This window comes from Martes martes, assembly GCF_963455335.1.
Source record: "Martes martes genome assembly, chromosome: 10".
Classification (NCBI taxonomy): Eukaryota; Metazoa; Chordata; class Mammalia; order Carnivora; family Mustelidae; genus Martes; species Martes martes.
The window spans coordinates 92,248,486-92,264,334 of record NC_137898.1 but is presented as its reverse complement, the minus strand read 5'-3'; the positions used below and the strand labels follow the sequence as shown (position 1 = coordinate 92,264,334).

Genomic DNA, 15,849 nt, shown 5'->3' with positions numbered 1-15,849 from the left:
TTTACATTTTACATCACTCCAGCAGTTTATGGTTCTAATTGATTATAGGATGCAAGCACAAATGCTAATTACAACATCCCAACAAGATACAGCACCTTGGGCTAGTTTGGTAATAACGTAGATGGAAAAAGACAAATTCTAGATATATTTGCTGTTCTTTCTGAGAAGAACAGTCCTCACCCATGTCCTTGGAAGTCCCTTTATCATGGAAAAGTTAACTGAAAAAGAGTAAATTCTCTCTTTAATGGTATGATGAAGTTCAGTAAAAAAAGAATGATCTGAAAAGAAAATGAACTGATTTAACCTTAGCAGGGCCTTATCCTAGATATAGGACTTTACATAAGTTACTTAACACCTATCAGCAACAGTTTACTCACCTATAAAATGAAAACAGTAACACATTTCACAAAAGAGTTACAAGGTTTGGAAGTTTAACAACCTATCTATATATTTTGTTCATACACAGATGCTCTACAAATGTGATTAGTCAACCCCACCCCTTAATAATGACATTTTCTAAGTAGACTAAGTGGAGGAGATATTTAATACCGAGGAATGCATTTCTGATGGTGGAATTTCAAGCAGGAGATATTTTGAGGCAGGAAAGCATTCCCCTAAAACCAACTGTTTACCCCACCTACCAGGACATAAAGGAGCTTTCAGAGTACAGTAAATATTTATGAAAAACTTGATCCTCAGAAAAAATAGACTATTATATAATGATGAATTCTCATTAAAATACAAAGGTAGTTAATACAATCCAAACACAACAAACCATTCATTTCAACCGGTCTAAAGCTTACAATGAAAAAACAACAACTAAATAGGACTTTATTAAGCAGCAATTTCTTACACTAACAAAACTATACTTACAGAAAGCAAAGATCATAAAGGATTTTCCTTAGGACACATGTTAAAATAAATTCTATAACAGTTAGGTTTAAATTTGCCATTTTAAAATCAACACTTAAAAGCTGATGTTTGCTTACTTGCTAAAGAATAAAACAATAGAACACTGAGTGCCATGGAGACTCATTACCATTGACATTATACTTATAAATGATTTATTCTAAGTAATAGGCCTCAATCAGCGTGAGGGTTTCTCTCTTTTTGAACTTTTAAAAATTACTGAATGTTCAACACTTGAGACAGTAAAAGTTTTTCTAGTATCTTCTTTGACATGAGACCAGATCTCCTAGAATTATTATTAAAATTTATTAAATTCAAAGTAAATACATTATGCTTTCTGAAAAGTAAGGAATAGGCAGAGGAAAAATCAGTATGATTTTCAGAAAAGATAAAGTATTACCATTCAGATCAATATCATGACACAGGAATGTTTTTTATCCACACCAGCCAATCTGTTTATTCTACATAATACTCTTTTTCAGTTTGTGTACTTGAAGAAGATAATGAAAAAAAAAATGGAAGGAACATTTACAAAATAATATTCTTACATTCGTTAAGACACCTTATTCTAAATCATGATTAGTATGAAAGGCAGGGCATTGGGAGCTTGGGCAAGGCATTAAAGATCTATTTTTCAAAGCATTTGAGTCACTTTTTTTTTTTTAAGATTTTATTTATTTGAGAGAGAGAGAAAGAGAGAAAAGGAGCACAAGCTGGGAAGGAGGCAGAGGGAGAGGGAGAAGCAGACTCCCTGCCACACAGGGAGCCCAATGTGGGACTTGATCCCAAGATGCTGGGATCATGACCTGAGCTAAAGGCAGATGCTTAACCAAATGAGCCACTCAGGCGCCCACTGAGTCACTTTCAGAATGGTTAATATTCACCTGAGACACAGCAATGTGGTTAAGTGAGACTGTATGACAGTTATCTGTTCCACTGCTTTGGGCCCATGCTATACCAGCTTATAATATTTTAACTATCACTCAGACTACATCAAGACCTGGGATCGTAACCAGTTGGCCTGGACTATCTCCCACAGGGATTCTTGAGGCTTCCACTTAAAGAGCCTCTAAAGACTTCCCCAACCTGAGAAAGAAAACAGGCATCCAAGTCCAGGAAGTCAAGGAAGCCCCAAAAAAGACGAACCCAGAGAGAACCGCACCAAGACATACTGAGAATTTAAACAGCAAAAATTAAAGATAAAGAGAGAATCTTAAAAGCAATAAGAGAAAGGCCAGGAATGAGTATAGAGACCACCCATAAGACTATCAGCTGATTTTTCAGCACCAAGCTTTCAGGCCAGAAAGAAGTGGCACGATATATTCAAACTGCTGAAAGGAAAAAACCTACAACCAAGAACTGTTTAAGTTTTCATACAGAATTGAAGGAGATACAAAGTTTCCCAGACAAGCAAAATTTTTAAAAGTTCACCACTAACCTGGCATTACAAGAAATGTTGAAAGGATTTCTTTAAGCATAAAGGAAAGGGCCATAACTAAAAGTCAGAAAATTTTGGAAGAAAAAATTTCACTGGTAAAAGCTAATATATATAAAGATGGTGGATCGATCACTTATAAAGCTGGTATGAAGGTTAAAAGACAGATTTAGTAAAATCAATAATATCTAAAATAATTAGTAAAGGGATACACTAAGTAAAAAGATAGAAAATATGAAGTCAAATACATAAAACAAGGGGTGGGGAGTAAAAATGTAGTACTTCTAGAATGTGTTTCAATCTAAGGGACCATCAAGTTAAAATGGACTGCTGTATACAAAGAGTGTTACATATGAACTTCATGTTGAAGACAAAACAAAAAACTATAATATATATACTAAAAATAAATAGAAAGTAATCCAAACATAACACTAAAGAAGTCAAGTTACAAGGTAAGAGAATAAAAGAAATACAAAACAATCAGAAAACAATTAACAAAATGGCAATGAGTACAAAACTATCCACAATTGCTTTAAATGTAAATGGACTAAATGCTCCAGTGAAAAGACAATGGTTAACTAAATGGATAAAAATGTAAGACCCATCTATATGCTGCCTACAAGAGAGTCACTCCAGACATAAAGACACATACAAGCTGAAAATGAAAAGATGAAAAATAATACCCCATGTAAATGTAGCAAAAAGAAAGCTGGCATAGCAATACTTGTATCAGACAAAATACTTTAAAACGAAGACTATGACAAGAGACAAAGAGAAGTATTACATAATGGCTGAGATAAATCCAACAAGATAATGTAACAACTGTAAATAGCAGACCAAAAGCAAGAAACTGACAGTAACACAATAACAGTAGGGAACTTTAATATCCCATTTACATTGATGGATACAGTGTCTAGACAGAAAATCAATATGGAAACAATGACTTTAAACAACACATCAGACCAGATGAGCTTGACATACATATACACAGAACACTACCAAAACAGCACAATACACATTATTTTCAAGTGCACATGGAACATTTTTCAGAACATATCACATGTTAGGCCATAAAACAAGTCTAAAGTAAGTGTTAAAAGACTGAAATCATATCAAGCACCTTTTCCTATCATGATTGTATGGAATTAGAAATCAATTCCAAGGCAAAAATTAGAAAAAACACAATCATTTGGAGGCTAAATAACCAACTGATCAGTGAAGAAATCAAAGAAGCAGCAAAAAAATATCTGGAGAAAAATTAAAATGGAAACACAACTGTTTAAAATTTAAGGGAATAGCAAAAACAGTTTTAAGAGGGAAGTTTAGAACAATATAGGCCTACCTCAAGAAACAAGAAAAATCTCGGGGCACGTGGGTGGCTCAGTTGATTAAGTGTCTGCCGTTGGCTCAGGTTGTGACTGAGCCCTGTGCTGGACTCTGTGCCCAGCAGAGAGTCTGTTTCTCCCTCTCCTCCCCACTTGTGTTCTCTCTTGCTATCTCTATCTCTGCTCTCAAATAAGTAAAATCTTTATATAAGCAAGAAAAATCTCAAACAATTCAAACTTACTCCTATAGAAATTGGAAAAAGAAAAAGAAACAAAACCAAAGTTAGAAGACAGAAAATAATAAAGATCAGAGCAGATAAATGAAATAAAAACTAAAAATATGAGAAAAGATCAATGAAATTAAGAGTTGGTTCCTTGAGAAGATAAACAAAATTTGTAAACTTTTAGCCAGGGATGCCTGACTGGCTCAGTTGGTGGAGCCTGTAACTCTTTATCTCGGGGTTTTAAGTTTGAGCCCCATGCTGGGTATAAAGATTACTTAAAAAATAAAACAAAAAGGAAAACAAAACAAAACAAAACAAAAGCAGACTAATCAAGAAAAAAAGAGGGAAGTCAAGTAAATAAAATCAGAAATGAAAGAAGTTACAACTTACATCCCAGAAATACAAAAAATTATTAGACTACTACAATTACACATCATCAAGTTAGACAAACTACAAAAAATGGATAAATTCCTACAAACATAAAATCTTCCAACACTTCATCAAGAAGAAATAGAATATCTAGACAGACCAATTACTATAATGAAATTCAATCAATAATGAAAAAATTCCCAACAAATGGAAGTCCAGGGCCAGATGGCTTCACAGATAAATTTGAAAAAAAAAAAAAAAAACCATAAAGAAGACCGAATACCTAGCCTCCTCAAACTGTTCCAAAAAATGGAAGAGGAAGGAATGTTTCCAAGTTCATTCTATGAATCTAGCATTACTGTGATACCAAAACTAGACAAAGACACCACCAAAGAAAGAAAATTACAGACCAATATCCCTGATGAATGTAAATGCAAAAATCCTCAACAAAATATTACACAACCAAATTCAACAGCACATTATAAGGATCATACACCACAATCAAGTGGGATTTGACAGGGATACAAAGATGTTTCAATAGCCACAAATCAATCAATATGATACACCACATTAACAAAATAAATAAAAAACCATATGATCATTTCAATAGATGCAGGAAATGCATTTGATAAAATTTAACATCCATTCACAATAAAAACTCTCAAAAAAGTGGGAACAGAGGGAGCATACCTCAACATAATAAAGGTCATATATAACACTATTACAGATAACATCACACTCAATGGTGAAAAGCTGAAGGCTGTTGCTTTAAGATCAGGGACAAATCAAGAATGCAGTCTCACCCCTTTTATTCAATCAAGTACTGGAAGCCTTTGTCATAGCAATCAGAAAAGAAAAAGAAATAAGAGGAATTTTAATTGCTAAGGAAGAAGTCAAACTGTCACTATCTGCAGCTAACATGCTGCAAATATTTGTAACACTATACATAGGCAACCCTAAGGGCTCCACTGGAAAAAAAAAACTATTAGAAATAATGGATGAATTCAGTAAAGGTGCAGGTGTAACATTAATATAAAAAATCGGTTTCATTTCTATATACTAGTAACAAGCTAGCAGAAAGAGAAATTAAGAAAACAATCCCACTTACAATTGCATCAAAAATAGTAAAATACGTATGCATAAATTTAATCAAGGAGGTGAAACAGCTGTACTCTGAAAACTAGAGGATATCAATAAAAGAAAGCAAAGAGGACATAAATAAATGTATAGATACACCTTGCTCATGCTTGGAAATTTTAATATTGTTTAAATGTCTATATTACCCAAAGCAATCTATAGATTCAGTGCAATCCCTATCAAAATAGCAAGAGTATTTTTCATAGAACTATGACTTTAGAAATTCTAAAACTTTAGAAATTCTATAATTTAGACCTTAGAAATTCTAAAATCTGTATGCAACCACAAAACACCCAGCCAAAATAACCTTGAAGAAGAACAAAGCTAGAGGTATCATGCGTCTAGATTCCAAACTACACGTTCAAGCTATCGTAATCAGAACAGTATAGTACTGGCACAAAAAAGAGACAGAACAGAGTAGAGAGCGCAGAAATAAACCCATGCGTATGTGGTCAATTAATCTATGACAAAGGAGCCAAAAATACACAATGGGGAAAGACAGTTGCTTCCATAAATGGTCTTTAGAATACTGGACAGCTACATGCAAAAGAATGAATATGGACCACTTCCTTATACCATATACAAAAATGAACTTAAAATAGATTCAAGACCTAAATGTAAAACCTGAAGCCATAAAACTTCTAAAAGAAAACACAGGCAATAATCTCTCTGACATCAGTCTTAGCAATATTTTTTTGGATCTGTCTCCTCAGACAAGGGTAACAAAAACAAATATAAAAAATTGAGACTACAGCACGTTAAAAAGCTTTTGCCCAGAGAAGGAAACCATCAACAAAATGAAAAGACAACCTCCTAAACGGGAGAAGGTGTTTGTAAGTGATATATCAGACAAGGGGTTAATATCCAAAATATATAGAGAACTCAAAACAACCCAAGACACATACACACAGAAAAAAAATCTCATTTAAAAAATGGGCATGGGCACAGGACCTGAACAAACATTTTTCCAAAGAAGACATATAGATGGCCACGAGATGCATGAAAAAATGTTCAACATTGCTGATCACAGGGAAATGCAAATAAAAACCACATTGAGAGGTTACTCCCACCTGCCAGAATGGATAATATCAAAAAGACAAGAAATAGTTGTTGCCAAGGATACAGAGAAAAGGAGTCCCTCATATACTGTTGGTGGGCATGTAAATTAGTGGAAACAATATTAAAAATAGTATGCAGATTCCTCAAAAGTTTAAAAACAGAAATACCATATGATACAGCAATTCCTCATCGGGCTATTCACCCTAATAAGACAAAACACTAATTCCAAGAGCTATTGTATGCACCATTATGTTCACTGCAGCACCTTTACAATAAATGTGACATGGAAGTACTAAGTATCCACTGACGGATGAATGAATAAAGAAGTTATGGAATACAGGTGCATGGAGTATTACTCAGCCAATAAAAAAGAATGGAATCTTGCCACTTATGATAACACAGATGGACTTAGAAGGTGTTATGCTAAGTAAAGTAAGTCAGACATAGAAAGACAAACACCTTATCATTTCATTTATATGTGGACTCTAAAAAACAAAACAAATAACAAACAACAAAACAGAAACAGACTCATAAATGCAAAGAACAAACTGATGGTTGCCAGAGGGGAGATATTTGGGGGATGCATGAAATAAGTGAGGGGGATTAAGAGGTACAATCTTCCAGTTATAAAATAAGTAGGTCACAGGGATATGAAGTACAACATAAAGAATACAGTCAATAGCATAGTAATAATTATGTATGGTGAAAGATGGTGATCACTTTGTACTGTATGTAAATGTCAAACTACTCCGTTGGTATACCTACAACTCAATATAATATTGTATGTCAACTATACAGTAAATTAATTAATTAACTAATGTTTACAGAGATTTTAGTAACATGGAAGAATGCTTTATAAATAAAAAATTATGTAAGATTATATATATATGCCCGTATTCAACTATAAAATATAACTATGTAAAACAAAGGAAAAGTATGCAAAAATGTAAACGGGCAATCTAAGGATAGTAGTTTCATGGCAACTTCCTTTTTTTTGTTACACTTCCCATATTTTCCAGAATTTCTAGAAGTATTTTCATCCTAAAAACCCATAAACCCCCACTTTTAAATCAGAAAAAAGATACATATATGTGTCTTCAAATATGTATATATGAATGGTATCTAGACTCTCTCCACTTAAGTCATGCAAAGAAATTTGTCACTCTCAATACATTTCTGTAATTCTTTATTAACATTTAGGATAGGCTTGCAGATTTCAGAGTAGCTAATCAGCTATAAATCATACTAGAAAATGAAAGAAGAATCAGGGGGAAAAAAAACACTAGACTGAGGTTCAAATCCTGGTCTTTCTCTTTAATTTTATGACCTTGGGGAAGTTATTAACATTCTTGAGTCTGAGATTCATCATCTATAAGACGAAAAATGGACTATTTACCTCACACAGTTGTTGAAAGAATGAAATGCTGTACTGCATGTCACAATATCTGTACACTAGACACACAGATAATCAAAAGGCCTACTGAATTTGGATCACTTCAGTATGAAAGACATGGTTTACATTTCTGAATTCACAATTTAACAAGAAATAAAAACCTGAAGGGCAGAGGCAAAAGCAAAATTAAAAGGTTCAAAGATAAGACCTAAGAGAATCAGTAGTACTTAACTTCAAAAAAAAAAAAATCACAGTTGTTTAATTGGCCATTTTCTAAGACTGAAGAACAAAAGAAGAGTCAGTTAAATAAAGAGAACTTCAAGCGTACTTTAAAAATTAGAAATTAGCAAAAACACGCAATATATGAAAAAATATCAGCATGTAATGGTGATCGTATCTTATCTAAAGACTAAGTAAGCTATCTCTTAAATCTGTTCTAGACTGTGAATTCCACTGAGATGCAGGAAAAACTGGCAATCGGGTCTTTAGCAGTTCCTGCTAAGATTTCATATAAAGTTAGGAAGGTCACATCAGTAATTTGGGCCTCAATTTCCTCATTGGCAAACAGAGGGGGCTTGATTATAAGTCAATATATTATTAGTTATTAAAAAAATATAGGATTCCAATTTAATATGATTTATGACCAACACATTTGGCAAGAAAACAGAAAGTAAGCCATGGGGGTGCCTCGATGATCACTTATAGTACTGCAGAGAAGTGCAATGGCATTATTACATTGCAGTAAATTACTACTCTGATGTAATGAGTAGTATACTGAGTAGTCTTAAATTTTTTTTTTATTAAATTTTTTATTTATTTTCAGCGTAACAGTATTCATTGTTTTTTCACCACACCCAGTGCTCCAGGCAATCTGTGCCCTCCCTAATACCCACCACCTGGTTCCCCCAACCTCCCACCCCCCGCCCCTTCAAAACCCTCAGGTTGTTTTTCAGAGTCCATAGTCTCTCATGGTTCACCTCCCCTTCCAATTTCCCTCAACCCCCTTCTCCTCTCCATCTACCCTTGTCCTCTATATTATTTGTTATGCTCCACAAATAAGTGAAACCATATGATACTTGACTGTCTCTGTTTGACTTATTTCACTCAGCATAATCTCTTCCAGTCCTGTCCATGTTGCTACAAAAGTTGGGTATTCGTCCTTTCTGATGGAGGCATAATACTCCATAGTGTATATGGACCACATCTTCCTTATCCATTCATCTGTTGAAGGGCATCTTGGTTCTTGAGTAGTCTTAAATTTTTTAAGCAGATTGACAAGATACTTGGAACCAGGAAACAGCCTAACTAGCTAGATCACTAATTCATGTTAAGTATAATCAAGTGACAATTATACATTCTGACATATGGTTCCAAAATATCATGCTTACCTTTTGAAGGTCACCTAAAAAATAGCACAAGTGTTTGTAACATTAGCTTTTGCTTGTGAGAATAAAACTATTTGCATTGTCAGGTCATATGGAAACTAATAATGAGAAGAAAGATGCTAAAAGATGTTAGGTTATAGAGGGATTAATTAATTACATGTCAGTAATGACATGCCAATCATGTACTCCAGATAAAGAAGATACGATTTATATTTATGTACGAGTAATGGTTCATCAAAACATATGTGTCATTTTCACTTAAAAATTAAGTCACGATGGGGCGCCTGTGGCTCAGTTGGTTAAGTGTCTGCCTTTGGTTCAGGTCATGATCCCAGGGTTCTGGTATCAAGACCCACACTGGGCTCCCAGAAGAACAGGAAGCTTGCTTCTCCCTCACCCCCTACTTATGCTCTCTCTCTCTCCGTGTAAAACAAAATTTTGAAAAAAAATTAAGTTATGAAAAGAAGCATTTTATGAAACATGACACGACACTTAGTGATTCAGAGCTGCCTACTTCCTCAAAGGAACCGAGATGATACACAATAAAACATATATTAACAATATGAAACTTTGGCCATCTTATTATAAAATATATAAATAAATATATAAATATATATAATTATATATATAAATAAAATATAAAATAAAATATAATTTGTATACAAATTTATAAATAAGATGGCCAAAGTTTCAATTTGTATACAAATTTCTAAATTTTCAATTTCCAATCTCATATTCTGACACCAATAAATAAAAGCACTTAATTCTGAAAGGTTTTCTTTAAAATCACCAACACTAGGAGCTGAGGTATTTCCCATATGAGATAACCATTAAACTTTTCAAGATTATGTAATTTTTTTTTAAGATTTTATTTATTTGACAGAGATCACAAGTAGGCAGAGAGGCAGGCAGAGAGAGAGGGGGAAGCAGGCTCCCTGCTGAGTAGAGAGCCCAATGCAGGGCTCGATCCCAGGACCCTAAGACCATGACCTGAGACGAAGGCAGAGGCTTAACCCACTGAGCCACCCAGGTGCCCCAAGATTATGTAATTTTTAACTTCGGGTACAAGAATAACATTTTTGGGGGGGGAAAAAAACCTTAAATGTCCCTATCTGACTCTTTCCCAAAGAGAACTAAAAACTTTGCACAAAAGAAAGCTTTTCTCAAAAACAGTTACTTTACAATCACTAATCAAAACTACACGTAAGGCTTAATGAAAGTGAAATAAGAAAAAGGAACTAAACTACTTACGTGGCAGAGGAAATAAATGACCTACTCCAAATCTCATTAAGGGAAGTCATAGTAATTATCCTCACAAAAGTTCTAACACTAAAAGTCAAGAAACAGCGCCCTCCTAAAACATGCACACATGTACACACACACATCCACTACAGCGAAACTTCTGCCTGGTAGGAAAGTGATCATCGCAGGCAGAGATGTTTGCTCTTTTACTATAAGAGATGACCAGTAGCTGATTGATTTAATCTTATCATCAATAGAAGATGTATTTCCTTTACTCTTATAAGAAGAGTTTTCATTTAAGTTTGTAAATTAAGTATTTGTAGGACTGGTTCTATTCATTGTTTCGACTCTGAGCGCATGCAGAATTGCCAATATGACTGGGAGAAAGAATAAAACAAAACATCTGTGTTGCCATAGTCACTGTTATTCGTCCACAAATGTCTAAAGCCTTAAAAGGTTTCTAAAAATGCAGACAGAAGATATTCAAGTTACAATACTAAACTGGGCATTCCATGTACTTTTGTATGAACACATTTATTCCCTTTTTAAAGGATACTATTTATTTTCTTAACAATGGTCATGCACAGTCCAATTTCATTTCAGTACCATACGAGTCTCTTTCTGTGAATTCTATGAGACACCGTAAAAAATGCATTCAAAGGAATCTACACATCCACAGAATTACCTGACAAGCAATGTGCACGAGGTAGACCAGCTCTTTAGATTCACAGCCGTTTTTCGTTACTTCATTCTGTTCTTCTGAAAGTGAGAGCTATGTCAAGAAAGATGGGGAGGAAAGGAAAGTCATGATTAATGAATACGAATAAACGAGGCATTCAGTAATACTTAAACCCTCACATCAACTCACTGTAAGATATGCCTTTCAATGGAACTTGGCTGCTTATGAAGATAAAACAAAGTATTCAGGATGTTTTCAAAAATATGTTTCTAAGTATTGGCTTCATACTTTAAAGTAGCACAACTGCATAACAGCAGTAAATAAGATATGTCCATTCAAGAGAAGGTCTTCACTCCCTGAGTTTATTTAGCACATATGTGACAGGACGGCAGTGAGGGCACTGACAGGCAGCATGGGCAAGGGCTGAAAGACAGCTCGGGCTCATGCCAGAGATTGGAAACTGGTTTCCCAGAGAACAGGCTGGGCCTGCAGACAGGTGTTACTTTAGACTTCTTATGCATATCTGAACATCAGATTTTATTTTATTTTTACCTGAACCAGCAGCAAGAATTTAGAAACTGAGTCATTTCATATGAAAAATACAGATTTCTGGCTTCTATTGAAAAATCAGAAAATCTGAAATATTAGACCCATATTCTCATCTGAGCAATAACCGGCTGGAACTGAAAAGTGACCAAACCCTTTAAATGAGGCATGTATTCTCCAAACACTTTGACCCCAGTGTCTAGGCTGAATGGTAACTGTCCGTCATCGTGCTGCTTGCTTCATTATTTTTTCATGCACTATTCTCTTCTTGCATTTATATCAGACATCTGCCCCATCTAGGGATGTGAATTTGCCAACTCTGCTCTAGAGACAGAGTTCAGGCTCTAGAACCCTGAGTTCAAAAGTGTCACTAACTAGCTATATAATATTGACATACCTACTCAATCTCTCCTTGGAAAAATGAGAATGATTAATAGTACCTATTCTCAAGTTTGTGAGTATCAAATGAGATAATGCATTTAAAGTGTTCACCAAGACGCCTACTACTCATAAGTGCTTAATGTTACCATCATTATAGTTAATATTATTTTAAAAAAAGATAAACACGTATTCTCTATTTTTGAGAGCAGTATGACAGAAGTATTTTTAAAAACATTCTGGTATTAAGTAGAAGCTCACAAGATAATGATCATTCTCACACCAGCCAAAATAAGCCATCTTAACTACAAAATCATACTTTTAAAAAAAGAATTAGGGGTAAGAAAAAGCCTAGATGAACTAAAATGGGAAATGAACATTCATGAGACAGAAGAGACCCACAGGCATGCTCAGGAGCCTGGTAAAGATGCAGAAGGAAAAAGAACCTGCATTAGACAGGGTAAGGAGAAACCAGCCAAATGCTCAAGACTGTGTGTGGACTGGAGTAATGAACAAAAATTTCATGGAAACCTTGTAGCAAAGAGTCAATGCCCACCAGACCCCAGGTTATAGGATCAGTACAGCCTAGGCTGGGGGAAGAGCAGCAGGAGCCCAGAGAGGTAGGAACCTATGATGTGTGTGGTGTCTCCCCAGCACAGGGCAGCTAAGCACTGCAGGCGGGGAGCAGGGCAAGAAGGCTCAGAGAGCGCCTTCTGGGGCATTCAAGAGATTCAACAACTGAAGGCTGGAGCTGGCACAGAAAAGCCAGGAGAAACCCCTGGAGGCAACCAGGGCTTCAGAGAGTAAGCAGCAGCTCTACACCAAGGTTCACAGTAGGACAGACAGAAGCAAGCTCTGTGTTTGCACAGGAGATTGGGGAAAGGACTGGAGAACAAAGAACTAGCAACCAGGCACAAAGAGACAGAGAAAGAGCACATGCTCTCCCTCAGTTCAGAAAACTGGTGGCTCAGCAGGAAAGCACAGTAAGATCTTTAGATATCTCACCAATTTTCAATTCCCCTCAATGGAGGTTAAAAAAAAAAAAAAAAAAAAAAAAACTCCTGAACATCCAAACCACAAGGAAGAGTTTTAAATTTTAAAATGGCCGTAAAGGGGCGCCTGGGTGGCTCAGTGGGTTAAGCCTCTGCCTTCAGCTCATGTCATGATCTCAGGGTCCTGTGATCGAGCCCCGCATCAGACTCTCTGCTCAGCGGGGAGCCTGCTTCCCACCCCCCTCTCTGCCTGCCTCTCTGCCTACTTGTGATCTCTCTCTCTGTGTCAAATAAATAAACAAAATCTTAAAAATAAACAAATAAATAAAATGGCTGTAAATACAGAAGAAATAAAGACTAGAAATAAAATCAACCTTCTTAAGAAGAACTAGGGCGGACGGGAGAGTGAGGAAGAGAAGAAAAAATTTCCCCCAAAAGGCAAAAAGATGGGTGGAGAGGACTTAACAGAAAGGGAGGATGGTCAGATGGTGTGGACAGTCAAATGGTGTCAATAAAATGGCTACGTGGGCAACTCCAAACTCCATTCCCTTCACAGAAAAACAAGCAGTAACTCTCACAATCGACTTTCTCAGTAATGTAGAATACAGTAGAAGGTTTACAATCAGCATGAGACAATGAATCAAGAAAAATGGTGACTTGTGACTTGCAGGAAAGCTCCGTGGTATTTTGACCCACCCTTGCTCCTCCCTTTCCCATGTCAGCAACACTCCTGTCCACAGCAGCCCTAGAGCCCTCGGCTCCTTGCGTCCGGAAGGAGCAGAGACATCATTAATAAACTATTGTATTTGTCTGTTCTGATCTGTCTGTCTGGCATTTACATGAAGGGTTGACACAAGGAATATGCTTCTTTTTCACCTAAAATGGAATTCACCCTGGGGGATTTTTAAAAAAACAGCATCGTTAAAATATTGTAAAGTGAACTAAAAGTCTTCAGTCACCTGAAGCAAAAGATTAGAGCTAAGACATAATATAGATCGCTTAACGCCCAGGACAAAGAGCTGAGAAGAGAGGTTCCTTGGGAAATGAGAGTGTTCAAAAGTATCTGTGTATGGTGGGGCATTTAGAAAGCCATGAATATGTTCAGAGTAGGACACACGCACAAAAGACATAAAGATTTCCTAAGCTTTCACCTCTACTCTCCAGACTAAGACAGAGCTGTAAAGAGCCTGGTTAATTGTTGAATGAGTCTCTCAATACAAAGGAAATGTGCAAAGACTGGCTTATTATTTATTTTCTTTAATTTTTATTTTTAGTTCTGGGCATTCAAGGAATTCCCTAACAAAACACTATCTGAACACAAGTAAAAGAAGAGACAGTAGTGAGCACATAGGACACGGAACACAATCTTTTCAAAAACAGCCTGGAAAAGTTGCTAAAAACACAGACTGCAGCCCTCAAGATCAAAAGCAGCATACCTGTGGTAAGAGATAGAATCTGATTTCCATAGTTACCACATTAAAACATCCAAATGTCCAGTACGCAACAACAACGAAACTCACAAAATATACAAAGAAACAGGAACACATGGATCATTCACAAGAAAAAAAATAATAAACCAATACAAGCAATCCCTGAGAAGTCCAGATATAGGACCTAACAGATCTCAAATGTACTATATAAAACACACTCAAAGAACTCAAAGAACTAAGGGAAACCTGAAAAACAATGTATAAATAATAATGAAATATGAAATATGAATATGAAATAATAATGAAATATAATAATGAAATAATGAAAATACCAATGAAGAAAAAGAAAATAAAAAAGAGACCAAAAACCAAATTTGAGGAATGACTAAAAATTCTAACTAAAGGGATCAACAGCAGATTTGGGCAAGAAGAAAAAACAGCTTACTTAAAGACAGGGTAAGTCAAAATACAGGTTTCCCCCACTATCCAAAGGTAGAGCGTTCCTTTGAAATCTTTTAAAAGCCAAAACGGCATAAAGCGAAGAGAATCCTCTCCTTTCCAAAAGTCTGCATTACACCACCTTACTTTTATGAAAGACCTCTGTTAGTACCTGTTTTTGTTAAGAGAAAGAAATCCAAAAAGGATTTTCACTTTTATGAAAATAGCCATTACTATACTAACATTAGGTCTTCATCAAAGCAAAATAGTATAACACAAAGTTTCAGAAAGCAGGAGAAACCTGTATACAGTTCAAAGAACAGAAAGAGAAAGGAATTTTAAAAAGTGAAATGTTGCTCAGGAACCAGCAGGATACATTCAAGAAGACCAAAACACGCATTATGAAAATCCCAGAAGGAAAGAGAGAAAGACTTAAAGAGATTATATGAATAGTGGTATCAAGAAGATGGAAGAATCAGAGAACCCAGACTCTAGACCACCCCTCCCCACAAAAACAGACATTAGCAACTATCAACACATAAGAGTATGTTTGTGAAAATCCTAGAACTTGGGAGGTAAGGCCAACACAAACACTTAAGACCACAAAACTGAGAAAAGTCATATTAGAAGGGAAAGAGGAGTAGTTTCATAATGACCATCACCCCTTTCCCAGGCCAGCACAGCACCACACTGAAAAGAATTCCCTAGGGCTATGGTTTTTCTTTAGGAAAAAAAGAGCCCTAAAGAGACATCTAGCGTCCCCAGTGCTGAGGGGTGAACTTCAGGAGGCCCATTTCTGTCTTGCCTCACAGGGAACACTGAAGGAATTGACAGGGGTAGACCACATGGGATCACTTAGTAACAAAGAAAGAGGATAGGGCACAAAGAAACTAGTCAACGAGTACTGG

The 15,849-nt window shown here is 35.8% G+C and overlaps 1 protein-coding gene across 1 annotated transcript in view; it reads right to left on the bottom strand.

Moving 5' to 3' along the window:
- The window catches only part of ARHGAP32 (Rho GTPase activating protein 32), a 193,990-nt gene that overhangs the window by 93,637 nt on the left and 84,504 nt on the right, over positions 1–15,849 (bottom strand). Inside the window, exon 6 of the mRNA XM_080817526.1 lies at positions 11,164–11,250. Coding sequence (XP_080673652.1) covers positions 11,164–11,250 — 87 coding nt within the window. The remainder of the gene's footprint in view (positions 1–11,163; positions 11,251–15,849) is intronic.